Genomic DNA, 16,472 nt, shown 5'->3' on the forward strand with positions numbered 1-16,472 from the left:
TTCCTCAATCCATTTCTGCTTTTTTAGCACTGTATACCCACAAATCGCCTTCCTCCCAAAAGCTAGTGGTCAATTCTTCTACCTTCTTGTTCACATGGGTTTTGTTGCCTTTCCTCAAGATTTTCTCATAATGGCGCAAAGAATCTAAGCTACCAACAGTCACTCCTCCATCATTTCCATTTCACACTCCAACTCCAACTCAAATGCTTCATATTCTGCACTTTTCTCTGGTACACTTATCTTGAATTCAGTTGCATTTCTCAATTTCTTGCATTCTGTTATTGTCAAGGAGGCTTGCATTATTCTGATAAATGTGTAGCTCACATTGGTTTCATTCCAGTTTTCTTCCGTTTCATACTCGCATAGAGCTTTCCGTAACTAAATTGCTTCGATTTGGTGTTTGTTTTTATCTCGAGTTTTTTTTTTGGGTACTCATTATTTATCTTTTGTGAGCTAAAGACACACTTTGGATTATCTTTTCTCGTATATTTTCTATATTGTGCAATCCACAGAACCTTTTTTTTTTTTTTTAATGTCTGTCAAGTTAAGATAGATTATCTCAGTGGTTCATTTGCTTTCAATTGATTATTTGGTTTTTGCGAACAGGCATTGGACGAGAGGTTTGTGTTGGAGTTGGGATTTTAATCCGTTAATTTTTTTTTCTCATAAGTGAACTTTAGAATTTATATTGACCATTTTGTCATGGCAAGTTGTACGTCCGTACATTTTGCTCTTTCTGATGGTCGAAACCCAGTTGGCGTTTTAAATGTTCTTGGAGGAAGATTATCAATGTCAAACGACAATTCCTTAGGAAGATTCGGGTGTGTTAAAATGCAAGAAGAAGGGAGTGGGTTTGTGGGTGTTGGCCAAAAGTTAAGTCTGCGTAAATTCAAATGTGCCTCTGCCTCCCATTCTCACAGTGTCAACTCATATCCAAACAGAGACCCTTTTCTTGAACTACACCCTGAAGTTTCAATGCTTAGAGGAGATGGGAATATTATGTCAGGTAGCCCAAGACAGGATAGTTCAATTGAAAGTAACACAGAGAGTTTGGGAGACAAAACCAGTCCAAGTAATTACGGTGAAGCAAAGATTAAAGTCATTGGTGTCGGAGGTGGTGGGTCAAATGCAATCAATCGTATGATAGAGAGTTCAATGAAAGGCGTGGAGTTCTGGGTTGTCAACACGGATGTTCAAGCTTTGAAAATGTCCCCTGTGCAATCCGAGAATTGTCTTCAAATTGGTCGGGAGCTTACGAGGGGTCTTGGAGCTGGTGGGAATCCAGAGATTGGAATGAATGCTGCCAATGAGAGCAAGGAAGCTATTGAAGGGGCACTTTACGGAGCAGATATGGTTTTTGTCACTGTAAGTTCACATTCGCATTGCTATTTATCTCCCATCATAGTTCGTTTGTGTGAATTTGAACACTTTTCTTTTTCAATGAACTTATCTGAATTGAAATGACGTATGGGACTGATAATTGAAGCATCTCATTGTGGAAATAGTGTTATATGTGATCCGGAATATACGTTCGGTCGAATTGCTAATAAATCTAATTGTGGAAGTGCTAAAGCATGAGATATATTGGATATATTTTTCTGACTGGAGGGGAATTGTCTGTCTCTATTTGCAGGCTGGAATGGGTGGAGGGACAGGAACTGGTGGTGTTCCAGTTATTGCAAGTATTGCCAAGTCAATGGGCATATTGACAGTTGGAATTGTTACGACTCCATTCTCTTTTGAAGGACGAAGAAGGACAGTTCAAGCCCAGGAAGGAATTGCCGCTTTGAGAGACAATGTTGATACGCTTATAGTCATTCCAAATGACAAGCTGTTGACTGCTGTTACCCAATCAACAGCCGTGACAGAAGCATTTAACCTTGCTGATGATATTCTTCGGCAAGGTGTTCGTGGTATCTCTGACATAATTATGGTATGTAGTTAGCAAGAAAGTTGAACAAGATTTTGTTTCAGTCATTCTTTTGCATGAAGCCATGATCAATGTCAAAGGTTTTCTCTTACAAAAATTTGAGAACATGAAATGTTTTCTGCTGTGAAATTTCTGGTAAAATTTGAAGTAAACCTGAAATAACACAATACCATTTGATTGCCGAAGTTAGTTTATTAACGGAAAGTAGTTTGCGACAAGAAAAATTGTTTGAAAGATATTTCTCTGTTCATATTTGTGAGGTTATCAAAATCTAAAGAATTATTACTAAACTACTTAAAACTCTTTTAGATGATGCCTACATGGACGATAGTGCCATTTCCAAAATTACTTGAATTCTTATCTTTTAGTGGAAGGAGACGCACATTACTCCTTTGTGTGAAAAGCTATCTCAAACAATGTCATAATGTTAATCCATCTTCAAAGCATTGAGCAAAGTACATATGTATCAAGTTTTGAGTCGTAGCCTGTGCTAATATTTCTTATAAATTTACTTTTTAAAAATGATTAAGTTGCTCCGATTCATAAGGGTAGCCTGTACTATTCAGATACCAGGACTCGTCAATGTAGATTTTGCTGATGTTCGAGCCATCATGGCAAATGCCGGTTCTTCGTTGATGGGAATAGGAACTGCAACTGGTAAGCGTAAGACCAACAATTTCTTTCAAGTTTCAGAATACTATTTATCTTATCCAAAAAAAAAAAATCTTCAGTATTTGAAGGCTTATATAGAAGCCTTTGCTTTTGACTGCATACTTAACTTTATTATTGCAATTAGTTATTATGCAATTTTTATTTGAAAATGTCATTTTTCAAATCACCCTGAATTGATCTTATGGTCATTGAGGGCAATGAAAAAGAATGAAGAGCTTAGTAGTAATAGGCTCAAACCATGATAACCATGTACCTTGAGATATAATATCCGACGATATTTCTTGAAAGTCAAATATAATAAGTTTATTGTAAATTTTGGTGTAAGGTATGCCAAATTGACATGAACACTAAGAGAAAAAGCTGTTTTGGGGTAAAATTAGATGCAACTTCTCTATTGTATGCCTCTTGTAATTGTATATATACGGTAACTCCAATAATCTAATTGTTGAATCAGTTGAGACTTATAATAATTTTTTGAAGAAAAAAGGAAGTGTTTCTTACAATATTGTTCCCTTCGTTGGGGTTACATAGCTGTAAATGAGGTTTTGGCGATCTAAAGTTTGTAGCTCCCAGTGAATATTATTCAAGGAGATTGTTGTTACTGACAAGTCTGCTAAAATCATAAAGGGGTACCTAGTGGTAAGTGTTTGGGACGTTTCAGGGTCACATTTTCAATCTCCACGTTGAAAATTCAATAATATAAAACTCTTGTTGTCTCTTGGAACTGGCTTTGGGACGGGCTAAGTCCTTCTAGAGGGAGATTAGTGACCCTGAGTATAATACAAAGAGTCAGACCTTTGATACTTGGGCTATCCAAAAAAGATAAACCACAAGGCTGAGGGAAGGCGTAGGGAATGTCGGCCAGGTGGTGTCTGCATGTTTTGTTTATTTCCCTGGATATGAAATCATATTCCAGCTATTTTCTCAAATGTGGATTTAACCAGGTCGGTGCTTCTATTGGTGTAGGGAAGACTAGGGCAAGAGATGCTGCTTTAAATGCCATCCAATCACCATTACTTGATATCGGTATTGAGAGAGCCACTGGTATTGTATGGAACATTACCGGAGGAACCGATCTGACCTTATTTGAGGTAATAATTCATCCCTATTTCTTTCTCTCTCTCTCTCTCTCTCTCATTTTCTTTTTTCTTTTCCTGTATTAATGTTAAGTATAAGGGAATAGAATGGATGAACTTCATCCACTGCCTAAAATTAATAAAGAAGACTCTTCACAATATCCTCTTACTGTAAAATGTATGGTTCCTATCAGTGCAAATCCGTTCCCTTGCGATTTTCATTTGGATGATAAAGAATTATCTGATGGTAGCCAATGCTTGACTGTAAGCAATTGTAATCCTTCCACCTCAAAGTTGATCCTCACTAAAAGACAGGATATGGGAAGTGTTATTGGTGGATAATTTTTTTTCTTTGCATCCCTTGTCTGTTTACAGTTGAAAACTGTTCTCAACTTTCACGGTCTTGTTTATCTAAAACCATTAATATCATTATCAACCATACTGTTCTTTTTAAAGTAATTTATTGCTTCTTAGAATGGAAGTTTGGATTGCTTTTGGCTGAAACCAACTCCAACCAACATTATTAGATAGAATGCTAATGGGTTTTCTTTTCCTTTTTCCTTTTTTTTTTTCTTTATTAAAGGAGTGATTGCCCAACGAAATCCAACCACCAAAATAACTGAAAGTCTAAAACCAAACTGAATCAACAAAATGCATCAAAATAAAACTAACAAAGTAGAAACCGAAACACTTCAGTAAGATTTATGGTGTTTCAGCTTGCAATCCAATCTCCAGTTCTGGTTGTCTAGATGAATAGCCAAATGTCAGTTGCCTGTTACGTCTATTTACAAATGTGCTAATCACACAGGTCAATGCTGCTGCTGAGGTCATATATGATCTTGTAGATCCATCTGCCAATCTAATATTTGGAGCAGTTATAGATCCATCAATCAGTGGTCAAGTAAGTTGTTTAAAACTTTGGTTAGTTCTGACATATGCAGTTCTACCATAAGTTAGACTCTTCATTTTTTGGTACATGTTGGAAAGGGTATAAATTAGCATCTTTAAATAATTGAATTAAAGTAAGTCGATTCACTTGGTTGAAGCAGTTCCATCATGTTTTCAACTTTTCTTGATGTTGTCAAAATTTAGATTGACATTTACTGTCCAGCAAGTCTAGATGATATTGGTTTTGCCTGCCTAATTCTATAATAGTGAATATTAGTTTGTTCATCCAGAAAAAAAAGGAAAAAACTATGCAATTTGAGAATTATATTGGTGAGAATAGACTAACGTCTTAGAATGGCAACAACAATGGAGCCAAATAAAATAACTTCTTTGGTTCATTCCACAGGTTAGTATAACTCTTATAGCTACTGGATTTAAACGCCAAGAAGAGAGTGAAGGGAGGCCCTTTCAGGTACGCTCTGTCTCTAACTTTCATCGACCCCGAAAACGTTCTGAAAAGTATATAAAAGATCAACCAAGCAAAGCTATGATTCAACCTTTCACAAAGCTCGAGAGTTGAAATTACTTGAAATCTGCCACCACTCCAATGCTTGTAGTTTGTATTATGTTCTAGTGTCTACCTGCAGGTGAGTCAGCAGGCACGGGGAGAAACCACGTATGGAATAAATCGAAGTCCTTCTTTTGCTGATGGCGGTCTTGTTGAAATCCCCGAGTTCCTGAAAAAGAAAGGCCGATCACGCTATCCTCGGGCTTAAAACTCTCCATCTTTCAGCTTACTCTATATTGCTTTCCTTTCCAAGTACTACTACACATTGCCTCATGTAGGTTGTAGATTTCTACTCCCCATTGTTTGAAAGTAGTGTGGTAGTGTAAATACAAAATTGGAATTGTAGCCGCCCAAAATGTAAGATCAGAGGTTTCTCCTTTGTAGTTTGAGAGCCTTATTATAACTGCAATGAAAAATACACTTCATGGAGCTGTACAGTTTTCAAAGAGGGCCCTCTGTTTGAAATTGACCTTCCTATTGTTGAATTTGTTGATTCTCATTATGCTTAACCACGTTTATGTTGAAGACTGAAATAGTTAGAAATTCTTGTATGGTTGTTTGATACATTGTATCGTAGTAACTAACTCAGTTTTAATAGTGCTTAACTATTGAAATTTACACATTTATCAAATAACATTCTTTTTTTTCTCTTTTACAATTGTATTACTCAAGTTAGCATCTCTCTTCAATTGAGCAAGGTGAGCTATGTTCTTGTCACATGGTAGTTACTAGTTAACATAGGATGACAATTACGATAATCGTATAGCAATGATAGATATATGAAGGTGAGTATGTGTCAGCCAAATGTTTGAGTTCTATTTTAAGGATGGATTTGCTTTTAGTTGAGTTCTATTGATGATAACACACTTAAGAAAAGAAGCTCAATGGTTAAATTGACAGACCAATCCAAATATATTATCAATACGGTGATTCATATCTCATTAAATAAATGAATTAGACTAAATTAAATTGATCAAACATTGACTTTGAGTCGACCTTGTACAAGGCTGGAGCCAAGCTTTGAACTTCAAACTTCGAACTCGTTGATGAGGATGACACCTCCCATTGTGTGACTAAATAGGTGTTGAATATTGAAAACCCAAATGGGAAAAGTGGGTGAAGAGTAAAACCTATAGGGTAGTTTTGTTTTGAAGTGGAAACAGGGAATTGCGAAGTGTCTCAGAAGTGGGTGAAGCGTCTCTTCAAAGGGGTCGTTAGTGGTTGTCTTTCATTTGCGTGCGTGTGAGACACATGTCGGTGTTCTGTCCTCAACCCCCCCCATCCATCCCATCATACTCTCTCTGTTCAACTTTCTTACTTTTACTTCCACACTTGTACTTCCATTGAAACGTCCTTTCGCTCTTTTTTTACCCAAAATAGTCCATTTTTATTCCATCTTAATTCAACTTCAACATATGGTTTATTTCTCTTAGGTGTTTAGTATGAGTTTCTTCTCCAGAGTCAAATTGATTTGATAGTCATCACACAACAAGAAAATGGTTTAGAAAGTTTATGCGAATAACAAAGCGAGAAATGTGAGTTAAACGCCAATAATAAAGTGAGAATTTTGAGTTGATATAAATAATGAGATGAGAACTATGCATAATTGAGAGTAATTATTCAATGGATCTTTAAACAACTTTAACTTCAATAATAAATACGTTTAAACTTGCACATTTGACTCGACAACTTTTTAAAGGTTTACGAAAGTCAATATTTCAACATGTCTCTACTTTTCACATTTACTAAGTAACCTTATTTTACTTTTTTAGTATACCTTTTATTCTTACAGCTTTATACTCCAACACACAAACTTGTTAACCCGGACTTATCAACTCTACTTAGTGGGCCAAATGCCCTCTAAATGTCTAGGACTTGTATATTTTGTTAAATAATTCATTGAAGAAGTTGATTTAGTGTGTCACGTAATTTAAACCACTTAATGTAAGTAACATAAGCTAAAAGTTATAGCTTTTTTTAGACATCTAGTGATTTAGACGAACGATTCCATAAAAGTAATTTATCTAATCTAAATATTGATTGGTTAAAACATTTCTATCATTATTTTGATTGAACAAGGTTTGGACGGATAGTTCTAACTTTGAAATGTCATATCCATTGGACCATTGTCCATGTTTGCTTGGTAAGTTTGTCCACCTAATATTTGTTGTTAGGTAATGCCCCAAATTTACTCCTCCAATTTCATTCTCAACTTTCTTTAAGCTTAGTTTAAGTATTCTAAATCTTTTGAAAACATATTTTTTAGAAAAATGGTGTCAAGCTCACCCCTCAAATCCATTTTTATATTTTACTAATATTTATCTACATGTTCAAATCACTTTCATATAATCGAGGAGTTATAAATATCTTAGTTGCATATTATTTTAGTTTGAATTAAACAGTAAACATAATAACAAAAATAGATTTAAACTATTAATATTATAGTTAATTGTAGATTATTATAGTAGAAAACATCCATTATTATAATTGAAACTCTAAACATGAAATGAACTACAATGACTCATTCTACCTACATGAGGGTTAGTGACCCAAACAACCCCTAAAAATGATTACAAGCTTGCTATATAATAAAACACTACCCTACCTAATCGGTCAATATCCTTTGAATCTACCATTATTTACATGGAGAAAAAGAAGAAAAAAAGAATAGTTTAAGAAAGGACAATGATAAGCAACGTTTCTGGACCTCAAAAACCCTGGGAAAATATCTTTCTCAATCAAGTTCCCCAATCTCACAAGTAATACCCAACAAAGAAATTCCTATAATGAATGTATGATTTGAACACATGGCTTCACTCTCATTACCTATATCAACAATTTCATTGGCCAACACTCACCAAATCAACATCAGCCTCACAATCCTCCAAATTCCCCCAAATCTCATCCCTTCTTTACTTTAAACCTCTCCTTTTATTATATTATTATTTCATTTTCTCACAAATTCTCCTATTTCCCAATCAAATCCAAAACCACAAATCTTTCCCCCAACTACATATCCAACCTCTCCAATTTCTCCACTTGTACTCTTTCTTGCTTCTTCTTCTTCTTCTTCTTCTTCTTCACTGTTCAATCATCTTCCATGGCGGACGGAGCTGGAGTATTTTAGGGGTTTTTTTTCTTTTTTTTTTATCAAGCGAGTTCGTGTGGAAGATGGATGTTCATGTCACTGGTTCTTGCCTTCATCAATACTCTCCTCCTCCACCGCCATTTGAGGCCGTAAAAGCTCCACCCCCTCAGAAAGAAGGAACCGAACAGGAACTTCACTCTCTGGTTACGAGTTTAGATGGACGTCGCGACGACGGAGAAAAAGGGTCGGAATCGGATGTGCAGGAGAACGACGGGGCCACAATGGAGGTCGCGGCCACGGTATCAGAGAAGAAGGAGGAGGAGGAGGAGGAGGAGGAAGGTGGACGGGAGAGGCTGAAGAGGCATAGGCGAGAGATGGCTGGTCGGGTTTGGATACCGGATATATGGGGACAAGAGGAGCTTCTGAAGGATTGGATCGATTGCTCCGCCTTCGATGCTTGTTTATTTCCTACCGGAATCGGATCGGCGAGGGCGGCGCTGGTTGAAGAAAGACGGAGGGCCAACAATGGCGGACTCACACTGGAGAACAGGTGCTGATTTTTTTTTTTCTTTTTTACGGTGGGGTAAATTAATTGCAATAAAAATATAATTTTAAAGCAAAAAAAAAAAGAAAAAAAAGAAAAGGAAATTCATATCCTAAGCTCTGAATATTAATTTTTCCAATATACGGGGGAGATGATTTTTAATGGAAATTATCAAACAAAACAAAATTCTTTTGCTTTGTCTATGGCTTCATTGGCCATTTGATTTTCCTTTTTTTTTTTTTTTGTTAATTAGTACAATCACAAATTCTCCATGCTTGTCAATTTTTATTTCCAAGAATAGAAAAAAAATCTTTAAATTGTAAACCTATATATATATATAAATTGTACATTCGAGCAAAAAGAACCATAATATCTTGTATTTAATTTAATGTCTTTTGAAAAAGATTCTAACTTTAGCAAAAAAAAATATAATAAATCTAACATAGAGCTTATTGTTATTCTTATTGTTATTGGTATATCATATAGTATATCAATAAGTACCATTTGTCCTCTTAAATATACATGAAATTGATTCTTCAACAAAAAAAGACATTCTTAAGAAGTATTGATACACCAATAATTACACTTAGTTATACTTTAAACCATGAACCTTATTGATATGTTTGAAATGCATTATGAATGGGTACTAATATATAATTGAATGCCAATGTTGTACTTTTAAGTATATCGTGTTAGAATGATATACGTCGTACTTGATGTATCAATAATATCATCAATGTATCTTTTTCTATATCTAAATTTAATATTTGAGTTAATGCAACTAATTTAATTAATGTATCATTGAAATCATATAGATCATTAAAAACATAAAATAACTAAGGACTAAAATCATACTATGATAATTAAACTATTTCAGTGAAAATACGATAAAACAAAACTACATATAACATTCACTACAATCGAACAAATGATAACATCTACCATTACTCAACTTAAGTAATGATATATTAGTTGTATCAATATACGTTTTATTAGTTATACTAAATATAAAATAAAATAAAGCATACAAGGGCAAGTAAGAGCATCTAGTAAGAACTCAATGAAATACTCTATGAATTATAGATTTTTATTTTGGGTGTGTAAGATAGATTGGGTTTTCTATTTTAAAAAATAGTAATAACAAATAGCAAATTGTAAAAATTACCCCTAAAGTAAAATGAACTATCAAATTTACACGATTATTACGATACTATGAACTATCTACTTTAAGTGTGGTTCTTAAAATTATTCCTAACAAAATAAACAGATTGTTTTTTTAAGAATATGATGGTAATTTAGAGTGAATGTTTTATTTTTGGTTTAATTAAAAAAATTACTCTTAAAAATTTGATTGTTTAGTAACTACTAGATTTTGATTTATTTTAATCAAAATATTTTAAACAGATTGATTTTCTTAAAAATATTTTTTTCTGAGCCAATTTTTAATGTTTATAGATATCTACTTTTAACTAATAAATTATAAATTATAACTTTGAATCTGCATTCCATCTCCATATGTTATGAATTGGGAAGTAGAATTCAATCCATTGTAATTATTTTGAGGCTTTTATGGAAAAGAAAAGCAGAAACATGGAGTTCGTTAAAAAGTTTTTTTTTTCTTTTTCTAAACAGTTGTAGTATTTCATCTCATAACTATGTTATATAGCATGTTATAAATTATATTACATAACAAACTAATAAACCATATAGTTTTTAAGATAAATTGAATTCATGAACTAATTTATAAAGCTTGTATCCAGTCAAATATTTAGCAACTATATTTATTCAATAGTTTATAAATATACATATTTTTTATACATTGTTTAATATACTTATGTTCGACCAAACGCATATTGCTATATATATAAATGGTATGTATCCACGTCTATGTATGTATGAAAAGAACCTCATTCTAAAAATCTTATCAAGTGATTATGTACTTAAAAGATAATTTTGAAATTATGAAGTAACAGTCTAAAATTCCTTAAAACCAATAGATAATCCTTCCAGCCCATACATTTAAAAAGAATCCAATGCTTTTAAAATTGCTTTTAAACATATAATTTACTTCCTACTTGCTATTTGAAATATATCAATTCGATTCTTCCATTGGAGCCTAAAGAACATAACAACAAACAATTATTAATAAAAAGACATTTAAACATTTGAATAGTCGATCCAATTCTGTTAAGGTTTGGATTTGACATGTTTGGAAGATCATTCAGCAAAGTAAAACAAACTCTGCTTGATCTCTTGGTTCATCATCCAAGAGGTTAAAGATCTCATAAATCGGGAAGAGAGAGAAATGAGTGGATGCCCCAAAACATAGGGAATTTTAAATTATGGGTACTTTACTAACTGGTTGAACATTATAATTCACATAATTTATGAAACCTATTTGGTTATTAAATAAAAATACTATGGCACAAACATGATTTGAAAAGTCAATTTAGGAATTAGGAAATAGGAACCAGCTCCCATATTCTTATCGTACCATCATCGCTCGCTGAAGCAAGAAGCACCTTCTCCTGTCAGAATATGGATTGAAATGTTAGAACAATACAGATCGGTATTTTAAAGTAGAGTGACGATCTACGAGAAAAATGTGTGAAATCTTATGTGAATCGGCCATTTGAATGATCATAGACCAGCTAAAAGACAAAGTTAACAGCCAAAGCAATGGTATTGTAATTCCTAAGGCAATGAAGCATGGATAAAGATGCGACATGGCACGGATGCGTCAACACAGTCATTTTTAGACACATACATGGTAAAGGCACGTTAACTAAAACAATCATTTCTAAAATTATATCATTTTTAAACCAAAAAATTTGAAGTTAATGAGTTTGTTTATTTATAAGCTTAAAAGTTTATTATTTTTGTCATGTATGTGTCTATTAAGCAAAGTAACCCTAACCATTAGTCCTATTTTGACTTTACACCACTAGTGTTTTAACATATCTATTGCACTAATAAGTGTTCAATATATGTCGAACAAGCATCGAGTGTCCAAATGTCCCATGCATGTTAGGCTAAGGAAATTTTTAGGATTTTAGTGTCTTAGATAGGTAGTGTGTTAGAGGTAGCGGCCATTATCGAATTTGAGTAAAGAATATATATATCAAAACCAAATGTGATTGGTCAAAGTCCATACATGATCAAAGGTAAATTCCAGTCACGAGCTAATCACATAAATGCAAATTAGTACTTAGTAGTTAACATTTTGCATTTTGAAATAAGAGCCTTACCCCTGGGCTCCATTGCACTGAATTTACATCCATGCTATGGGCCTTCTCCTTCTTAAATAGCAACTGAAATGAAGACCTATCAATCTGCGATTAAAGAGAGAGTGGTCAATACTTTTCATTTCACTTGAAAATTCCACTACATTTTCATATTTATTAAAACTAAAATTATCTATAACCAACACTAACAAGAGAGTAGCTTGACGGTTAAGACATCCCCACTCCTTTAAATAAGTTGTAAGATTCGAATCCCACAATCACCAACCCAATATTTGTTTTTCTTTTAAAAAAAAAAGCATACTAAAACATATTTAACCAACAGTCCAATAATCATACTAATTTATACCGAACCATAATAAAAAGTTTCCAAATGTGAGGTAGGTATCCAGTACCCCTTTCTCTTGATTCTCCACAAACAAACGGATAGCATCATCAGCTGCTCCACTAGCAATTATACCGTTCCTGTCACATTCACGTGCAATAATCATCAGTCTCATAGATGTATGGATAGAAATTAGAATATAAGATGGAAAGGAAAGGCCATAAAAAAGAGGTAATAAAAAAGCTACACAGATTGAACCATAATATTTTTCCAATAAACTTTTAGGGTGATAATACAGTTTATTCCTATGGAGTGAATTTCCTGCAGCAAATAAAGTACATGCGATAAACTTTTCGATGAGCATAAAAATATTTGACCCTCAATTCAATGGGTTAATGAGCAAAAACACATTTGTAAAGACTGCCAATTGAAGACGATCTTTATAACCTTTGGTTTTTCTTATACACGTGATGCCGCTGCTATGATATAAAGTACACATCTCTTCTTCTCTTAATAATTTTTATTGGGGGAATAATGATGGCGTTCTAAGTAAAAAAGCTACTCATCAACTGTGTTAATAGGATACATTGAAAAAATGAAATATTATCTTATCCAGGCTATTCAGATAATCACGTAATGGAGAAGAAATTAAACCAAGAACTCTATCAATGTGACCAAATTTCTACTAATTACTGGAGTAATTATCGTTAAACAAAATAGCACAAGAGGTACAAATCTTTTATAGACCTAAAATTAAAACCTTACAGCAACAAAATAGTTAATTTACCTTGACCAATGAACAGAGAAAATTGTTCGATCATGATAACCAGAAAGAGTACAAGTATGCCTCCTAACAAAACCAGATAAAAGAACAACCCATCAGCATGGTTAAGAAAAACAGACAACACAATATTTGGAGAGAAACAAGAACAAAAATAACGCCTCATTGAGTATGCATCTCAGACTAGGCTAATCTGAAACATATATGGATAGATGCAACAAAGCCATGTGGCACAGTACAAGTTAGACGACACCTTAAGTAGAGGAACAAAAGAAATATTATCACTTTGTCCATGTATTTAGATGCACACAGAGTTCTTTTCTCCTTAAATGCAAGCATGCACATTAAAACATTCATATGCATAAACATTTATATAAAACAGCAAACCGTAGTAGTATAGATAGATTCAGTCAATAAACAAATTGAAAAAATCACACTGATATATATGTTGCTCGTGACACTAAATATTCTAACTTCAAGCAATGTAGGCATCAGCAAAGAGTACTATTAAATAAATAACACAGACACATAATTATTGGCAAGGTAAGAAATCAATAATTTTGTTGGAGAAGCAAAATCTTTAAGAAACAAGGATTCCTTTTTTAACTCCCGTGACTACAAGGTATTAATCAATGGAGACCATTTCATTTAAATAAGTGAGGTATTTTATGAAATTTTCTTTCTTTTCCAAGCCAATGCTCAAACTAGAGCAGAAAAACCCACCAGCCAAAGTACTAACAATAAATGGAAACATAACACATGCACCAAAACTAATCAGATAAATAAATTTCATTAATCCAAAGCCAAATAATAATGATTACAATAATGATAAAGTTTTTATGTTCCTCACCATGGTGAATAGCCAGCCTCAGAATGCAACTTTGTCTCATCTGTTTCCCAAATTTTAAGGGTGAGATCATCACTGCAAAAGTGCACCACAGTCAAATTAGATCCACCTAATGGAATAGTTTTAAACTTGGCTTGACGTAATTCCTTACTAACTTCCTATGAATGAAAAAATGCGGGGAAATGAATAATTTCCAGGAAAGTTTTAAGTTCTATTGCTCACACACAGCCTACCTACAGCTGACCATTTTGTCTCCAGTTGCATTAAAAGAAAGAGCCCAAACTGTAGAAGAGTGACCACTGAGAAAAAGATTGGCATCATAATGAAGTTAAATCTAATTAAGCTGAAGTTAACTGCATGTGGCAATGAGAATGGATTTATAGAAATAACCACGAGAGAAAAGTGAAATAGTTATCTACTTGTTAGATTCATCTAAAGTCTGAACACAATGCCAATCATCATTGTCATCATCACCTGCCCAAACCTGAAGTGGTTTCATCCTCATAAATTAATATCACCCATGCAAATCTGAAGCAATTTCCACAAGCATATCTAAAAAAATAACTGAAATAACATTTGAGCCTGTCTTAGGAGTACCTTAACAGTGTTGTCATAGCTACATGAAAATAAAAGATCCATGGTTGGGTGCCATTGAACCATTTTTACATCTTGTGTGTGTCCTTGCAACACAGAAACACACTCATACTCATTTCCTGGCAATACTTCCCAAATCCAAACGGTTCTATCTCGACTGCATGTTGCAAGCAGAGAACCAGATGCATTCCAAGCTACGCTTTTTATCTCATTCTCATGACCCTAAAAGTCACCCAACAAGGCAGTTTTCTTCAATGCACTGAGGCTTGAATAAGACAAGGGAAATAAAACAGCAAATAGCCCTATCCTTATGGATCATCAGGATAAAATCTTGCAATTAATATTGGTGTTTATATATAATACTTGATAGGCAATACTACCTCTAGAGTGGAAACACATTCATAATCACCCCCTGTATTCTCCCAAATAGCCGTGGTGGCATCAAAGCTTGCAGTGGCCAATAATTTACCATTTGGTGACCAAGCGCACGACCTCACAGTTCTAGTATGTGTTTCTTCCAAAACTGCCTGCAAAGAACACTACATTAGCGTTTCAGCTGCCAATGACAAACACCTAAGACATCGATGAAGCAGCTCATAATCAAATGGAAAAATAAAATATAGAAAAAAAATTGCATCAAGCAAAAGGAACTTTTGTAAGATAAGAAACTTTCTCCGATGCATAGCTTCTTCTGTTTAGGTTAGTCATGTATAGTAAAACTACCAGCTCGACGAACAACTTCCAATAAACTAAAATGATTACATTCACGTTCAAATCCAATAACACACGAGCTTTAATAACTATTCATTCAACAAAAATCGACAGAAGAAATAGAACCTTGCAATTCCACGAACCAGAGGAGGGACTTTGCTCCCAGATACGGACGGTTTTATCGCCGCTGCAGGAAGCAAAAACAAGTGGAATTCCTCCAACTCCGGTGGCCGGATTCCATGCCAGACTCCATACCCTATCAGTATGACCTTCAAGCTTGGCAATCTCCTTGAGCTCAAATCGGCCATCCAAAAGTTCCATCACAAGAATGGCCAAATTTCCGGAAAAGAACGGGAAAATTTTCAAGCCCTAAGACCGCAATAATTGAAAACTCTGCCACTCTACTGTAATGGTCGGCGAAGGGATCAGCACGCGCCGCCGCGAATTCTCTCCTCAACAAGTCGTCCGCTTACAGAGATTTACGCATTAATGAACTAAGCCAATTACTTCACGGCTCTTTTGAATTAGAAGTTGGAATTGTGTTTTTAAAAGGTGTAATTTTGATAGGTCTTAGATGTTAAAAAAATACTTTTTAAATATAGTAAAACGAATGTAGGTTTTAAAATAACCAAATAAATTAAAATATTTAAGAATTTAGCAAATTTAATTTGTTATAGTACGTAAATATTTTAACTATTTGCGAGAGTTTGTCAAATATTTGTTTTAAAAACAACTTTTATCCAATATAGATTACAATTTTAAAGGTTTTAAATTTTGTTTTCTATAGATTAATATTTCATACTAAATTCTATGAGTGTAAAGGGTGAGTCTATGAGTTTAATGCAACAACCAAGTTATTAACAATTCATGATGTATGATCTCCTTTACCCATGTACATCCTCTCAATTGTAATATGATATGATGTCATATAATATTCTTTTAATGCTTTGAATTTTGTGAATCCAAGATGAATTTAAAAATTATAGTTATTGTTTGAATTATGGAGGGTAAATTTTAAAATTTGGCACTTGTTCTTTATCTTTAGCTTGTTTCATATTCACTAATATTGTTGGAAAAACTACGTGTAGTTGTCAACAATACTTAATGAATATTAAAATTTAGTTAGGTCGTCATCATGGATTTAACATAACTTTTGTCAAACTCAAATGTTATAGTTACAAAACATACATTTTGGTCTAAACCCAC

General features: G+C 33.8%; 3 protein-coding genes across 3 annotated transcripts; 2 read left to right on the forward strand and 1 right to left on the reverse strand.

The window, feature by feature from the left end:
• The first annotated feature begins 87 nt into the window (after positions 1-87).
• On the forward strand, positions 88-5,646 carry LOC101205925 (cell division protein FtsZ homolog 2-2, chloroplastic). Its single transcript, XM_004149162.3, has 8 exons — positions 88-230; positions 607-1,365; positions 1,634-1,933; positions 2,497-2,587; positions 3,569-3,693; positions 4,487-4,579; positions 4,973-5,038; positions 5,214-5,646. The coding sequence occupies exons 2-8, from the start codon at positions 703-705 to the stop codon at positions 5,340-5,342; spliced, it is 1,467 nt and encodes a 488-aa protein (XP_004149210.1). The 5' UTR covers positions 88-230; positions 607-702; the 3' UTR covers positions 5,343-5,646.
• A 2,226-nt stretch (positions 5,647-7,872) lies between these two features.
• Positions 7,873-9,090, forward strand: LOC105434972. Its single transcript, XM_011653709.2, has one exon. It carries the CDS (start codon positions 7,925-7,927, stop codon positions 8,777-8,779), a length of 855 nt encoding a protein of 284 aa, XP_011652011.2. The 5' UTR covers positions 7,873-7,924; the 3' UTR covers positions 8,780-9,090.
• A 1,815-nt stretch (positions 9,091-10,905) lies between these two features.
• Positions 10,906-15,800, reverse strand: LOC101205696 (protein CIA1). Its single transcript, XM_004149161.3, has 10 exons — positions 15,393-15,800; positions 14,936-15,082; positions 14,559-14,777; positions 14,381-14,445; positions 14,195-14,260; positions 13,965-14,036; positions 13,121-13,183; positions 12,404-12,473; positions 12,015-12,098; positions 10,906-11,294 (listed from the first exon to the last, which is right to left on the reverse strand). The coding sequence occupies exons 1-10, from the start codon at positions 15,585-15,587 to the stop codon at positions 11,223-11,225; spliced, it is 1,053 nt and encodes a 350-aa protein (XP_004149209.1). The 5' UTR covers positions 15,588-15,800; the 3' UTR covers positions 10,906-11,222.
• Between the last annotated feature and the right edge of the window lie 672 nt (positions 15,801-16,472).

This window comes from Cucumis sativus, chromosome 3, assembly GCF_000004075.3.
Source record: "Cucumis sativus cultivar 9930 chromosome 3, Cucumber_9930_V3, whole genome shotgun sequence".
In the NCBI taxonomy this organism is placed as follows: Eukaryota; Viridiplantae; Streptophyta; class Magnoliopsida; order Cucurbitales; family Cucurbitaceae; genus Cucumis; species Cucumis sativus.